The sequence below is a fragment of the Phoxinus phoxinus genome (assembly GCF_949152265.1).
Source record: "Phoxinus phoxinus genome assembly, chromosome: 17".
In the NCBI taxonomy this organism is placed as follows: domain Eukaryota; kingdom Metazoa; phylum Chordata; class Actinopteri; order Cypriniformes; family Leuciscidae; genus Phoxinus; species Phoxinus phoxinus.
Genome location: NC_136892.1, coordinates 12,481,312 through 12,496,111, shown reverse-complemented (window position 1 = coordinate 12,496,111; position 14,800 = coordinate 12,481,312). Strand labels below are relative to the sequence as shown.

Genomic DNA, 14,800 nt, shown 5'->3' with positions numbered 1-14,800 from the left:
TGTGTGCCGCCGCGTCCGTCATGGACGAGGAAGATGAAGCCGTGTCTGTGGAGGACGACTGCTGTTCTCTCCTCGCTTCGGGTAGCGAGGGATGGGCGAGCTCCGAGGATCTCCCCTCCCCCGCCGCTCGTGAGCGTCGACGGAGAAAGACCAGCATCGATGCGCTTACCGGCTGGATGGCTGCTTTTCTGCAGAGGAACGTACGTTACCGTCCTCACGACCCGCGCCTTTTTCTTCCTGAATTCACGAAGAAATCGCGGAGTCCCGGAAAGCCCCGTTTCAGCCAGGATGCGCACTTCTGCTTCGAGGAAAGCTACAGTGTTAAAATCCCGCCGCGGCCGGATTTCACTAAAATGTCTCGCTCGCACAGTCCCAACATTCGCGACCGTGCCAGTGTATTTTGCAGTCACCAAATCGGCATCAATGCCCGTTTGCCTGCACACAGACGCCGTTTTCACGACGCCCCAGGTAAATCTGAAAATGTATTTACTGGTGTCCCGGCCACGGCCGATGGTGTAATGTGTGTATCCGTAATGCCCACGACCTAGTGCCCATTCATACACACAAGCACAGCCCTACACAATACAGGGCTTGCACACATAAAATCGACTCCTGTCGGTTGTGCTTCACATGTAAGTTAGTGAACGTGCCCGCTTTTCAGTGCCCACAATCACTACACACTGCATGTCCCGTGGTTTCTGTAAAAACGAAACGAATGTACGGTCAGTCGGTTCTGATAGACAGTACTCTCTGTGCTACACGGTGTCCCGGCCATGGCCGATGATGTAATGTGTGTAACTGTATGCCCACGACCCAGTGCCCATTTGTACACACAAGCACAGCCCCGCACAATACAGGGCTTGCACACATAAATCGACTCATCTCGATTGTGCATTATATGTAGTGAGCGTGCCCGTTTTCAAGCGCCCACAATCACTACAAGCTACATGTCACACGGTTTCTATGAAACGAAACCAATGCACGGTCAGTCAGTTCTAATAGACAGTACTTCCCAGTGCTATAAATGTACCCGCGTTCACGCACCCACATTTATTCTCAAACATGCCGAGCCGTACGGGGCTCTCACCGCACGCTCTCTCGTTCAGCTGAGAGAGCTGAGAGCGCGCGCGGGCTGCCCGCTCGATTAAGCGCGCCCCCGCATCACGCTGCAATGGCGCCCATGTTACAGCACACGACTGCTCTCGTGTCGCCGCCATTTCGCGACCAGAGCCCGGTTTTTCAACCCGTGCAAGCACAGCCCTGAACAACACAGGGTCTGCACACATAAAATCGGCTCATGCCGATTGTGTTTTACATGTAGTGAGCGTGACCCACTGCCAAGTGCCCACAACCACTACACACTGCACGTTCCGCGGTTTTCTGTAAAAACGAAACTAACGAACGGTCAGTCAGTACACAAACACAGTGTCCCCGGTGTTATAAATGTGCCCGCCACCAAGCGCCCACGTTTATTCACAAGCATAACGAGCCCTACGGGACTCGTCCCGCGCGCTCTCTCTCGACACAGAGAGCCGAGCGCGCGCGGGATGCATACTGTGTTAAACATGCCCCCCGCCTCACACGCCACGGCGTCCATGTCACAGCACACGGTTGCTCTCGTGTCGCCGCCATTTCGCGACCAGGGCCCAGATTACATTCAACCCCTAGTCACACGTGCAGATGCATGGGAAAGACTTCCCGGGGTCTCAGAATGGGTGCTAGAGACTATAAAAAGAGGCTATTCGCTACAGTTTCATCGACGCCCTCCCCGTTTCACGGAGAAAGTCGAAACCACGGTGAAAACAGAAGTAGCACATCTACTTCGAGCCGAAATAGCGAAGCTATTGAGCAAAGGGGCCATAGAGCCTTTATCTCAAGCTCAGAGCGAAGGGGGTCTGTACAGCAGATATTTCCTGGTACCGAAAAAAGACGGGGGTCTCAGACCCATTTTAGATCTAAGGCGTCTGAACAAAACGCTAACAAAGCGGAAGTTCAGAATGCTCACGACCAGAAGTTTCCTCGCGCAAATCCGCCGAGGAGACTGGTTTATGGCGATAGATCTGAAAGACGCGTATTTTCATACAAATTGCGTCACGTCACAGGCGATTTTTGAGATTCGCCTTCGAGGGCCGGGCATATCAGTACACAGTCCTGCCATTCGGCCTGTCTCTAGCACCTCGTACATTTACAGTGTGCATGGACGCGGCGCTGGCACCCCTGAGACTCCGAGGCGTTCGAATTCTGAACTATTTGGACGATTGGCTGATTCTAGCTCAATCGCCGTCAGAACTCGCTCACCACAAGACACTAATACTCGATCACCTCGAGTGCTTAGGTCTGAGAGTCAATTGGGAGAAAAGTTCACTGTTTCCCAGTCAAAGGATCTCCTTTTTAGGACTGGATCTGAACTCACTGTCTATGACAGCACGCCTGTCATCACAGCGCAGGCGAAATACCCTGCAAATGGCGAAATCCTTCCGCAGCGGCCACATAGTGCCGCTCAGGAGATTTCAGAAAATGCTGGGCCTCATGGCCTCAGCCTCTACAGTGCTGCAGTTGGGCCTGCTGCGCATGCGCCCACTACAGTTCTGGTTGAGAACGCGCGTACCGCGCCGAGCATGGTTACACGGTCGTTATCGCCTCAAGGTCACTCAGGAATGCATTTTAGCCCTGACACCATGGAGAGCGTCAGACTGGTACCGGTCAGGTGTAAGCCTGGGGACTTCCTCGAGCCTGAAGGTGGTGTCCACGGACGCGTCCACCTCAGGCTGGGGAGCACTGCTCGACGGCAGACCGCTCTTTGGCCAATGGGCAGAGCGAGCCAAACTACCGCACATAAACTGCCTGGAAATGATGGCGGTGGACTTTGCGCTGAGGCGCTTCTGTCCCCGGATAAAAGGACACCACGTCCTGGTCCGCTCGGACAACGTGTCGGTAGTAGCCTACATAAACCACCAGGGTGGCCTGAGGTCCCGAAACCTATTCAGGTTAGCGGAACGCATACTGGTGTGGGCCCAGCACAACCTGCGCTCGTTAAGAGCAATACACGTGCCAGGCCACTTGAACGTAGGCCCGGACAGACTCTCACGGAACAATGTTCCTACGGGAGAGTGGTCCCTACACACACAGACAGTGCGTCTGCTGTGGAAAAGGTTCGGCAGAGCGGAAATAGACCTGTTTGCAAACCAGGAAAACGCTCACTGCCCAGAATTCTTTTCGAAGAGCACGAACGCGCTGGCCAGAGTCTGGCCCCGCCGTCCGCTCTATGCTTTTCCTCCTGTCTCACTCCTGCCTCAAGTGCTGGAGCGTATCAAGGAGAGCGGATGCTCAGTACTACTGGTTGCTCCATACTGGACGAATCAGACCTGGTTCCCAGCTTTGATGCGACTGAAAAGTACTGCCCCGTGGCCGATTCCAGTGAGGAGAGACCTCCTCTCACAGGCCAAGGGCGCGATTCTGCATCCTCACCCCGAGCTTTGGTCCCTACACGTATGGGCCATAAACGGGTACCCGCTAACCTCCCAAGAGGAGTGTTAGACACGATCGAGCAAGCTAGGGCTCCGTCTACTAGACGGCTCTACGCTTCCAAATGGTCGGTGTTCTCTGGATGGTGTTCAGATCAAGGTCTGTCACCACTTCTCTCCTTCTTGCAAGAGCTATTGGATAAGGGAAGAACCCCATCCACGCTCAAAGTCTATGTGGCTGCCATATCAGCGTTCGTTAATCCAACGCTTGGCCGTTCACTAGGCAGGAACGACCTGGTGGTCCGCTTCCTTAGAGGCGCCAGGAGGTTAAACCCTCCAAGGCCCCCCTCAGTCCCCGTTTGGGACCTTTCTACAGTGTTGAACGCTATGAAAGGGGCCCCTTTCGAGCCTATTCACTCAGTTGACATGAAACACCTGTCTTTCAAGACCGTGTTTCTTTTGGCTCTCGCTTCAGTGAAGCGTGTGGGAGACTTGCAAGCGCTCTCAGTGAGAGCTTCTTGTATGGAGTTCGGGCCAAACGACTCTGTAGTCGTATTGAAACCGAAGCATGGGTACGTGCCTAAGTCCCTCAACACACCGTTCAGGGCTCAGGTCATCTCCCTGTCGGCCCTGCCGGCCTCAGAGGACGGAAATAGCTCCCTTTGCCCGGTCAGGGCATTAAGAGCTTACGTGTCCCGCTCCGCTGTTTTTCGACAGACGGAGCAGCTCTTTGTTTCGTTCAGCGGACGCTCCAAGGGGCGAGCCGCGACGAAACAGAGTCTGTCTCGATGGGTAGTGGACGCCATTGCGCTAGCCTACGCATCTAGAGGTTTGGAATGCCCTTTGGGCATCAGAGCACATTCCACGAGAGGCATGGCCTCTTCATGGGCTTGGTATAGCGGAATCTCGTTACAAGATATCTGTATGGCGGCAGGCTGGGCCTCCCCGTCTACATTTATTAGGTTCTATAACCTAGAGGTTCCTGCGTTGCAGGCTAAACTGCTCTCGGTCTAGAAGACTATGTATAAGTGTTTCCTGCCCCGCGCTGCGGCCCAGGTCACTTCAATGTTTAAGCATCACTCACTGACAATGTGTCCCATGAGCATGCTATTACCCCTCATATATATCTATATTTACATATATATGCTGTTATGCCTTAAGAGGCACTACTATAAAGGGATGATGCTAATTTAGCCGCTCTCCCTATACTTCTTGGGGTAGGCACTTGTATACCAGGGCGCGCGCGCCCTTAGGTGTCTGTGTCGGTCCAAGAGCACGCACGGCGTTTTACATGGGGTTCCCGTAGCGTTCTTCGACGCAGTACGAGAGAACTCTACGTAAGAGAACGTACTCGGTTACTAACGTAACCTCGGTTCTCTCTAGAAGAGGGAACGAGTACTGCGTCTCATGGCCGTGCGTGCCCGCGCTGCGTCGCTTCATTGACGAAAATCGGCGTGTTAGACAGCTATGCTCGTATTTATAGGCCTAGGCCACGCCTGTTTGGGCGGGAGGTGACGCAGAAGGGCGCGGAGCGCCCTCATTGGTCAGCGTCCTGGCCTCGCATAGGCTGTGCTTTTCTGGCAGAGCAGCCAATGGGTGAGCTGTATTGCTCCGCCTAGGTTGTATGCTTCAGAAAAGCGTTTTACATTATTACAAAATTAAGGATTAATTTTAGGCTTCAATCTCGACAAAGAAATATCTTTCCGTAGCGTTCTTCGACGCAGTACTCGTTCCCTCTTCTAGAGAGAACCGAGGTTACGTTAGTAACCGAGTACGTTTTCTTTTAGTCGCCATGCAAAAATAGTAAATGTACAGCAGTTTAAATTAAATAACCTTTCTGGTAAATAAAGGGATCTTTAAAAAAAAAAACTAAGATCAGGTTCTGATTAAGGCACACTGTAAAACTATGAAATATATAAAAAAGAATATAGCCTACTACAGTAAAGCAAGTTACACATCTTCAAAAATAAAAATAAAAATTACATTTACCTCTTAAAATACGTTTAATGATTTGACAATTTATGTAATTTTTCTATAAAATACAAGGCCTATGTATGAATTAGGCTACCATATAGGTAATTTAGAGTGAAATAATCAAATTAACAAGACAATATGTGATTTCCACTGTAAAGTATTGATGGTTATGTTTTTCGACCCACCACAGTTTAAAGGTAAAAGCAGTAAAAAGATGCAGATAATAGTTACATAGTTTTGTTTTTGTGTGTGCCTTACCCCAGCTCTATTCATTGGCAATAGATATGCAACAAAATTCACACACCTCAAAGTAATTTAAAGAGTAATGGCTATGTTTTTATTCTGTGTTAAAAAATATACAATATTCATTTTAAGATTAATGTAATTGGCTGGTAAATTGTCAGCCCTATTACATTAGCAGGAGAATTGCTACACTCCTCCTTTCAACATTTTTATTACGTTTAATTTTTAAATATACTATTTTTTCACAGTAATTCATTGCCTCTTCCATCTTGATGTTTCCGTGAGACACATGTTGTCCTCTTCTGTAATCCAGCTGGCAAATCCTCACACATTCTCCTATTGGTGAAAATAAAAAATAAGTTAATATTACTAAAAAGCTTATGAAATTCTCTCAGTGCTAAAGGATAAACAATTTTTTCTTATTTTTATTTATTTACCAAGCACGGGTTCTTGCACAGGCAATTTATACGATAGTTCTCATACAACACATGGTGAGTGGTGTGTTTCAGGTCCTGCATGTTTGTGCGGATCAACATGTTCCTCAGATGCACAAAATCACTGTGAGACGGATTCTCAACTGTTAAAGAGAAAAGAGCACATACAGTAATTTGTTACATACAGTATACATACAGTATACCCACCATATACACCCTCTGCTATTTTCCAAGACTCTTTGCAAGTAAAAGGAGCAGCGTAATCCTTCACAGTTTCTTCCATTCATTTAATATAGATTGGAAACAACATGACAACGACACGACAGACACAATGAAATAATTTCTATTTTTGAGTGATCTATTCCTGTTATCATAAATGTTACCTCAAGTATAAATGTAACATCTGATGGTGTGATGTAACATACCCTCTACAATCCCCCATGGATAGGCACGGGCTCGAACTCTTCTGCCATCTCTCTCTACTACTGTATTACTCCCAATAACAGCGATGGGTATACTTCTCTATGAGAACACATGGGAAAATTGTAGAGCTGTCACAAAAGGATTATAAAAAATAACAAAAGCCAACAAGCTTAACCCTTGTGAAAAAGTACCCTAATGGTATTGAATGTCACATTAAAGGACTGTCGTCTATCATTCGATATTACATTTAATGGAGATATATTTTAAATGTATTAAATTGTAACTTCATCATTACAAATGTGTAATTAAAAATATATTTAAATACATGACACAAGTTTCAATAGAAATTACATTAATGTAAATTTTAGTTTACTATGAATGCTTGTGTTTAAAAGTACATTTCACCATATTTCAAAAACAATAGGAGTAATTTTATGTAATTACATATTAAGATGGACTTGAGTCCTACTCAAGTGGGTCAAAGTTCAACTAATTGCACTTTAATATAAATTGAAACTATAATATATCTTGTTTTAATAGTAAGTAACCTGCAATTATGTGTCAGAAAACATAACATTCAATTCACACTTTAGTATGGTTTTTTTAAATGTTATTTTGATAATAAGAACTCTTTTTTGTGCTCAAGTGTACTTCTTTTTCACAGGGAAAGAATTCATGTCACAAGCAAAATGAAAAATAATTTCCAAAAGAAAATAATATAGTGAAAGGTGCTGACCTTTACCTCTAGATCCTGCTGCCTGAAGGGATCATTGTTATGATCACAATCTGGGACCTGGAAGATCTTGATTTTGTATTGGTCAATTTCTGTCAAAATCTATGGGAACAAATGCAACACATTACAGACTGCAGATCAGGTTCTTGGTATTGACATTGGAAGTCATGTTCTCAAAATATCTATATGATACACTTTTTGAAACATCCATGTAAGCTTTCCTAGATTTTGCAGTACATGTTAATTCTCACCTTGGCTTTCATATTGCGTGTCTCTTTAGGAGTGAGGCTGTCTGCTTTAGCCAGCACAGGCACAATGTTGACCCTCTGATCCAGGGCCTTCATGAAGTTCACATCTATTGGTCTGAGACTGAGACAGCCCAAAGGACATCTGTTACCTGACTTCAGCCTACTGAAATCCTGAGATTGTAAAAACCTGTGTTGAGAAGATGTCTTACCCATGGCCATGAGGTGAGATGAAGTACAAACAGCAGTGCACTCTGTTGTCCCTTATGTTTTTACGGTTCAGCCCGATCTCATCTCTGCGGTACTTCTCCATCTGCTGATCTACATAATGAACTGCAGCCCTCCAGCTGTAACCAAAGCCAATGTCTAAATAAATACCTTGGAATGTGTACTAATTCCTGCTAACAGGCGATCACAGAAGTTATTAGAGTAAAAGTGAGAAAAATAGAGCTCGATATTTCTGAAAAAGCTTTTCCGCTGGCAACAACACATCAAAATATTTAAAGAATTGCTTCATCATCTAAAAAAAAAACATATTTATTATTAACATTATGATTATTAATAGTACTTAACTATGTTTAAATTAATACAGTCACATTGCCTAATAAAAGCTCACATGTTGAACTAAATTTTATGTCAGAAACCAATGTTGGGGTAATGCATTACAAGTTATGCGAGTTACGTAATCACTTTTTTTCATGTAACTAGTTAAGTAATGCATTACTTTAAAATTTACCAAAAAATATCTAAGTTACTTTTTCAAATTACTAACTCAAGTTACTTTGTTTTACAGTGTATTGACTGACAGCTCTCCTGTCCCCATGTTGAGAGAAATAGTGATTAAAGCGCAGAGGCATTGTGTGCGCTGTGTGTGAACATGACGCTTATTGTAGTTCTGAACTAAGGCCCAATCCCAATTCTACCCCTTTCCCCTTCGTCTACCCCTAAACCTTCGCCTTCCCCTTCCCCTTGACCCTTGAAACAGAGTGGCAAGGCGTAGGGGTGAAAATATTTCCCTAAGAAATGGGACACCACTACTACACCGTTACACGTCATTATACGTCGTCGCCTACGTCACAGGAGATGCGCCGATGTTTATCACAAACTTCCAAGATGCACAGGACTTGTTTTCTGTGGTGTTGTATTAACACGTTGGAGGTACAGACCTATGTTTGTCCTATTTTGACCTATTTATTTACTTACTGTGTGAAACTGTGTGAAATACGACATTGTGTGGCGTTCATGTGCGTTCAACTCATAAATACGATCTTTACGAGATGACTTGAACGCACCGATAGCTTGTGTGCTTTGTTCGGGGGAGAAGAGATTTTTTTACAAACGTTTCTTTGAAGGAACTGACCGTAAATATGAACACAAGATTGAATGTAACATAAAGCAAATCATTATTTGTCGTTAAAATACTTATTAAAGTCAACAATTCTTACATTTATGGTCAAATTTTTTGCTTGGGCAGCCATTTTGCGTCTGTAGCCGGTGTATGCAGTGACACTTCTCATACCCCTTCGTTTGAAGTGTGGTCCTGAAAAATCTTCGTTTGAAGGGCTATCTGGCCCTTCCCCCTAGCCCTTCCCCTCCAACCAAAAGAGAATCGAGACAGCCCTACCCCTCCACGTGCACGAGCAAAACAGAGGGGAAGGGGTAAGTGAAGGGGTAAGGGGTAGAATTGGGATTGGCCCTAAATGTGAGCATTTACTCTTCTCGCTTGCACAGAACAGGTTCCCTGTTCATCAAAATGAATAAAAACAGTTAAAGGGGGGGTAAAATACCAGGTTTCAGTCAATCTCATGTTAATCTTGAGTACCTATAGAGTAATAGTGCGTCCTTCATATCTCCAAAAAGTCTTTAGTTTCATCATATTTATAAAATAAAAATACAGCTTTCCGATTCTATCCGGAAAAAGCCGAGGTCCTTGATTCTGGGCGTGGGCGGAGCTATAGAGTCAAGCGGGAGCATCCACAACATACAAACTGCATCCACTGTTCCAGTAACACTGGGTTCTTTGGGAAGCTGAACAAGGTAAACTTTCCCTCACATCTCAAAACACACTTTTTTGGAGACATTCTTGACATCAACCATTCCTATTTAGCGCTGCTGCTGATGATTTCCGGTAGTAGCGCGTCGATGAGCGCGGTCTTTCTCTCCTCTGGTCGACGTGTGCGTGAACGCGCTTTTCCGAGAGCAATGCTCATATAAGGAGTTCCACTCTGGTCTACGTCATTAGATCTACGATAGAAAAAAAACAGCCAAAACGTGTTGCAACCCGGAAGTATGATTTTCAGCACAGAAATTCTCTGTTATTCGTTCAAAATAACTTTTCAAACTTTGGCCATTATTAGCATGAGAATCCATCTCTTTAACACTGTAAACAACTCTGAATACATGAAACACCATTGTACCCCCCCTTTAAGTGCAAACTTAGAATATTACGCAAACCAGCGATAATTAAATATATTAAATTACACAAATATACTTTACATATTTAAACACTTTTTATTAACCAATGTCTTTGCTGCTGACCTTCGATGATCCAATTCAACCATGCTAATAAGCAAAAATGACTTCAGATAAACTTCATGTTTGTGTTTGCTTTCCTGTAGCACAAACAGTAGAGCGTTGGCGCTTGCAACGCCAAGGTCATGGGTTCAAATCCCAGGGAAAGCCAGAACTGATAAGAATGTAAATGTGTACCTTAAAATGCAATGTAAGTCGCTTTGGATAAAAGCGTTTGCGAAATATGTAAATGTGTTTTTATCGCTGAAGTAAGACCCTGCATCCCAATGTCCATACTATCCATCCTAAATAGTATGTGAGATTAGAATAAGTGTGTCCCAAAGCATAGTATGTTGAAAAAACTATATCAAAAGTCCCTAGATGATCTACTATTTCCGGTAGATTTCCGCGCTCACTCTAAAGGATGATATTGCCCACAACCCATTGCGCTTTGGATTCGGTTCAAAACTACAAACACGAGTAAAAAGTGTTTAAAAACTACAAAACATGGCGGATGTGCGAGACCGACGGTGAGAGGTTTAGATACAGCTTTGAGTGACTAATAATCAAAGTTTAACCTGATAAAAATATATTTATTTAATGTCATCCGTGTTATATTTCATCAATAACAAATTGGATTTTTATAAAGATCCGTTTGGGGATTAACTTTTAAATGCATATGCATAATTAGAGTAGAGTTCTATGCCTGAAAGACCAGCGACTGCAGATCAATGAACAATGATCGGAACATTTGTCTCCGATTCGGTAGGAAATGGAATGAAATGTGGAGGATTTTACAGGAGTGAATTTGCATTTCCTTCAGCCTGAGGCTTATTCATTTCACATTTGGTGTGAAAAGGTCTTTACATTTGCCGCAAATAAAACTTATAAGCCCAGGCCAGATGAGAAAAGGTTAATGCGAGAAAAGTAACTACCGGTAAGTAAAAATTAAAACAAAAAATAACTAAATGACACAAGTAGTTACTTTTTTAACGAGTAACGCAATATTGTAATGCATTGTTACATTATTAGTATAATGCTTTCCCCAACACTGCCAGAAACCCTCTATTACTGGATATTTTCACTTGGGGAATAAATGAATCATTTCAACAACTTTGCTGTTGCATGATACTTCTACACCCCTAGATGTCGTATAAGTTCAATATCAACAAGTGCAACATAAACAAAAAATGACTGAGTGCAATTTTAACACTTAAGTACCTGTCATTATTATTAATGGCATCTCCAAAACCAGGGGTGTCGATAACAGTGAGCCTTAGATTTACTCCCTCTTCAACAATGTCTACGGTGCTCTTTGTTATTGACACCGTCCGAGCTATCTTCTCTGCGAGACAGAAATGGATACATTTCACAACAGGTCTTCTCAGCATGAGTTTTGGATGCCTTGTCCTTAATTAATTCAGTACTGCTTTTATAAGTAGGATGAATACAATTGTTGTTGAGTAATGTTAAGTGTACCTGACACATCAGGCATGCATCTGTCCGTATAGAGGTTTGTGAGGAAAAGGCTGTTGACAAGAGTGGATTTGCCTAAGCCAGACTCACCTAAACATTCAAAATATATATTTTAAGATAAAAATGTAGTTCATTAAATTGACTGTAAAGACTTTTACATTGATACCAAAAACAAACTTTCTAAATAATCCTGATTTTTTTTTTTTTTTTACTGTTTAAACATTTCAAACGTTTCAACTGTTTTCAACATTGATCATAATAATAAATGTTTTCTTGAGCAGCAAATCATATTAGAATGATTTCTGAAGGATCATGTAACGCTGAAGACTGGAGTAATGGAGAAAATTCAGCTTTGCATCACAGTAAAAAACAGTTGTTTTAAATTGTAACAATACCTCAAAATATAACTTTTTTTTACTGCATTTTTGATCAAATAAATTCAACCTTGGTGAGCATAAGAGATTTCGTTCAAAAACGGTATCGGTTTGTGTTTCTTACCAACAACCATTAGATTGAACACAAATCCTTTTTTCACTGCTTTCTGTCGGACTTGGTTCGGCAGTGTCACAACGCCAACATATTCCTGGGACGGACAATAAAAAATAATCTGTACGGTATTCACATCATCCGTATTTTTTAAAAGTGTAATAATATTTCACTTCACAATATTATTATTATTTTTTTTACTGTATTTTTGATCAAATAAGACACTTTAGCCACTGCAGCATGTGTGTTACTATACCTCTGAGGAGTCATATGGGTCAAAGCGGCCCTGTGGACCTCTAAGAGGCGATCTGTCATCAATGGGAAGAGTCTTTTGTTCATGAGGAGATGAGGATGAGTAGAATGAGTCAGAGGAAAGGATACATTTATCTTTGTCCTCTGCTTGAGTGAAGTCAAGTAGAGAAGTGTCAGGATCCCTGGGGAGACTCTCCATTCCAGAGTCATCCAGCGCTAGGGAAAACTAGCAGACAGGCAGATCGATTTAATGTGGTGATTGACAGCTTACACTTAGTATGTACTTATTCCTAAACCGTTTTAAAGATTTTATGCAATAGTATGACCTACCTCCCCAACTAAAGCAGATATTCATTGTAAGATGATGTGGCATGGGAAATAGACACAATAATATTGTTAATGATTATTAATCATTTCCTTGACAACACTAACTATATAGCAGTGTTTATTCTCTATAACAACAGCAATTTGCTGTGAGATTAAATAACATTTATTTGAATCACAAACATTTACAGATGTAGGCTATTGATTACCTTGAAGGTTGATGTCCTCAATCTGTAAACCTGGACGTTTAATAGACACTGTGGATTTTTAATAGACGCTGTTAGACTTTACTGTTTTTATGTTTGTGATGATATGATAGATGTTTTAAAATATGTAGTGATTACAATTAGATAACCTCTTATTTTCCCTTCAAGTTAATTTAATAACCTTCTGACTAAATCAAAACCCAGTGATACATCAGTTCAAATGAAGGCTAATGTATAAATGTTTTACTGTATCTGGCTCTATATCTGGGCTCTCTGAGTCTGAGACCCAAATTGTTCTTAATTTCTTGTCAAGACTGACGTCAGTTAAGGTAATGAAGCAATGAAGTATATCAACCAGATATCCAGATGTGTATTTAGATCCAAATAGTATCACCGGTTAAATCAGCATTAAACTGTTTTTATAATTAAAGTTTAACTGTTATTGACTTTATAAAAGTAGGCCTAGACTTTAAGGCTAAGTTACGCATTGTGCTTTTGCTGCCTTGTTGTGCCTTCACCTTCACGTGCATTATCGTGAATTATCGTAAACTAGCTTCCTAGATAATTCAACATAAACGCCCTCTCAAGTCAAAATTTAATGCGAAGAATTCGTAATCAGGACTTCAAAAGTGGGAAGTAGGAAATTTCCTATAACACGTGAAGGCAGCATTAGATAACGTTATGCTAGTTTCACCTAACGTTAAAGGAATGAGCTCGCGATGAACTAACAGTTACCCTTTCAAAAAAAAGTATTACCGGTATTGTAAAAGTGTAGTAACGTTAACCATGTTTTTTTGGGGTGCAGATTTACTATTATTTGTATAACCAGTTTTACCACAAATAACGTTAACGTTACCATGGTTAAACTATGGTTGCATGGTGGTGTAACTTAGCAAAACCATAAACTGTCGTCGTCATAGACAGTGGTCGTCGTAGGTTCTCGTCAACCAACTAATCTCGTTACAAATTACAGTTCAAAATAACATGAGTTTATCGGCTGTAAAATGTCCGAAAGATTGTGAATGTGTAAAATAATTGTCAATTTATGAAATAATTGTATTATTTCCTACTTGTAAAGCAGCATCTGTTTCGGTGACCGAAATGAACCGTTAAACCGTGGACTCAAATGAAATCAAATGAAAACATGACATTTATTCGTTCCGTCAATCATAGAGTTTCACAGTTTCTGACACGTGTAACACAATTAGGCATACATGAAAAAAAAAATATATATATATATATATTTATAAAATAAAATGAGATGTACAATCGTACTTAGAAACATAAACAAAAAGACAATTAAAGTAGATAACAGATCCACTAAATATCCTTTTGCTAATTTCAAAAAATATTTTTTATCTTAACGTTACATTTATAATACTGTTATCAAGAACACTAGCACCTCTTTGTGACAGATCAAATTATTGCAGCAGATTGTACAACCAATAGCTTTTAAAACATTGTGACCCATATGTATTTGGAGACTTAGTCCCGGCCCTGTGGTGAAAATTTAAGGTTTTAATGTCTATCAGTCTATGTGGTGTTTTCAATATGCTTTAAGACAAACCATGTGCAAACTCATAAGTCAGCACAATGCTGAGTATTTTCTCCTTAAATCTACAGTGAACCAATCACAAACTAGCTACCTAATCATCATCAACAAATGGATCTCGAGAAATATGTCATTTTGGTGATCTACTGATTGACTACAGGGGGACTTTAAAATGTACTAATGTCTTTGCATTTCATAAGAAAATATGGTAACACTTTACAATAAGGTTCATTAGTTAACTACATTAGTTAACATTAACAAATAATGAACTGCACTTATACAGCATTTATTCATCTTTGTTAATGTTAATTTCAACATTTACTAATACTTTATTAAAATCTTGTTAACATGAGTTAATGCACTGTGAACTAACATGAACTAACAATGAACAGCATTTATTCATCTTTGTTAATGTTAATTTCAACATTTACTAATACTTTATTAAAATCTTGTTAACATGAGTTAATGCACTGTGAA

At 41.7% G+C, this 14,800-nt stretch overlaps 1 protein-coding gene across 1 annotated transcript; it reads right to left on the bottom strand.

The window, feature by feature from the left end:
- Nucleotides 1-5,876: 5,876 nt before the first annotated feature.
- Nucleotides 5,877-13,874, bottom strand: LOC306984510 (septin-5; the record flags this gene model as incomplete). Its single annotated transcript, XM_079585955.1, has 12 exons — nucleotides 5,877-6,017; nucleotides 6,119-6,258; nucleotides 6,541-6,637; nucleotides 7,275-7,373; nucleotides 7,523-7,640; nucleotides 7,729-7,863; nucleotides 11,249-11,372; nucleotides 11,507-11,593; nucleotides 12,002-12,086; nucleotides 12,246-12,467; nucleotides 12,775-12,822; nucleotides 13,842-13,874. Coding segments are annotated over 12 exons (1,200 nt in total), but the record flags the coding sequence as incomplete, so codon positions are not given.
- Nucleotides 13,875-14,800: the final 926 nt, after the last annotated feature.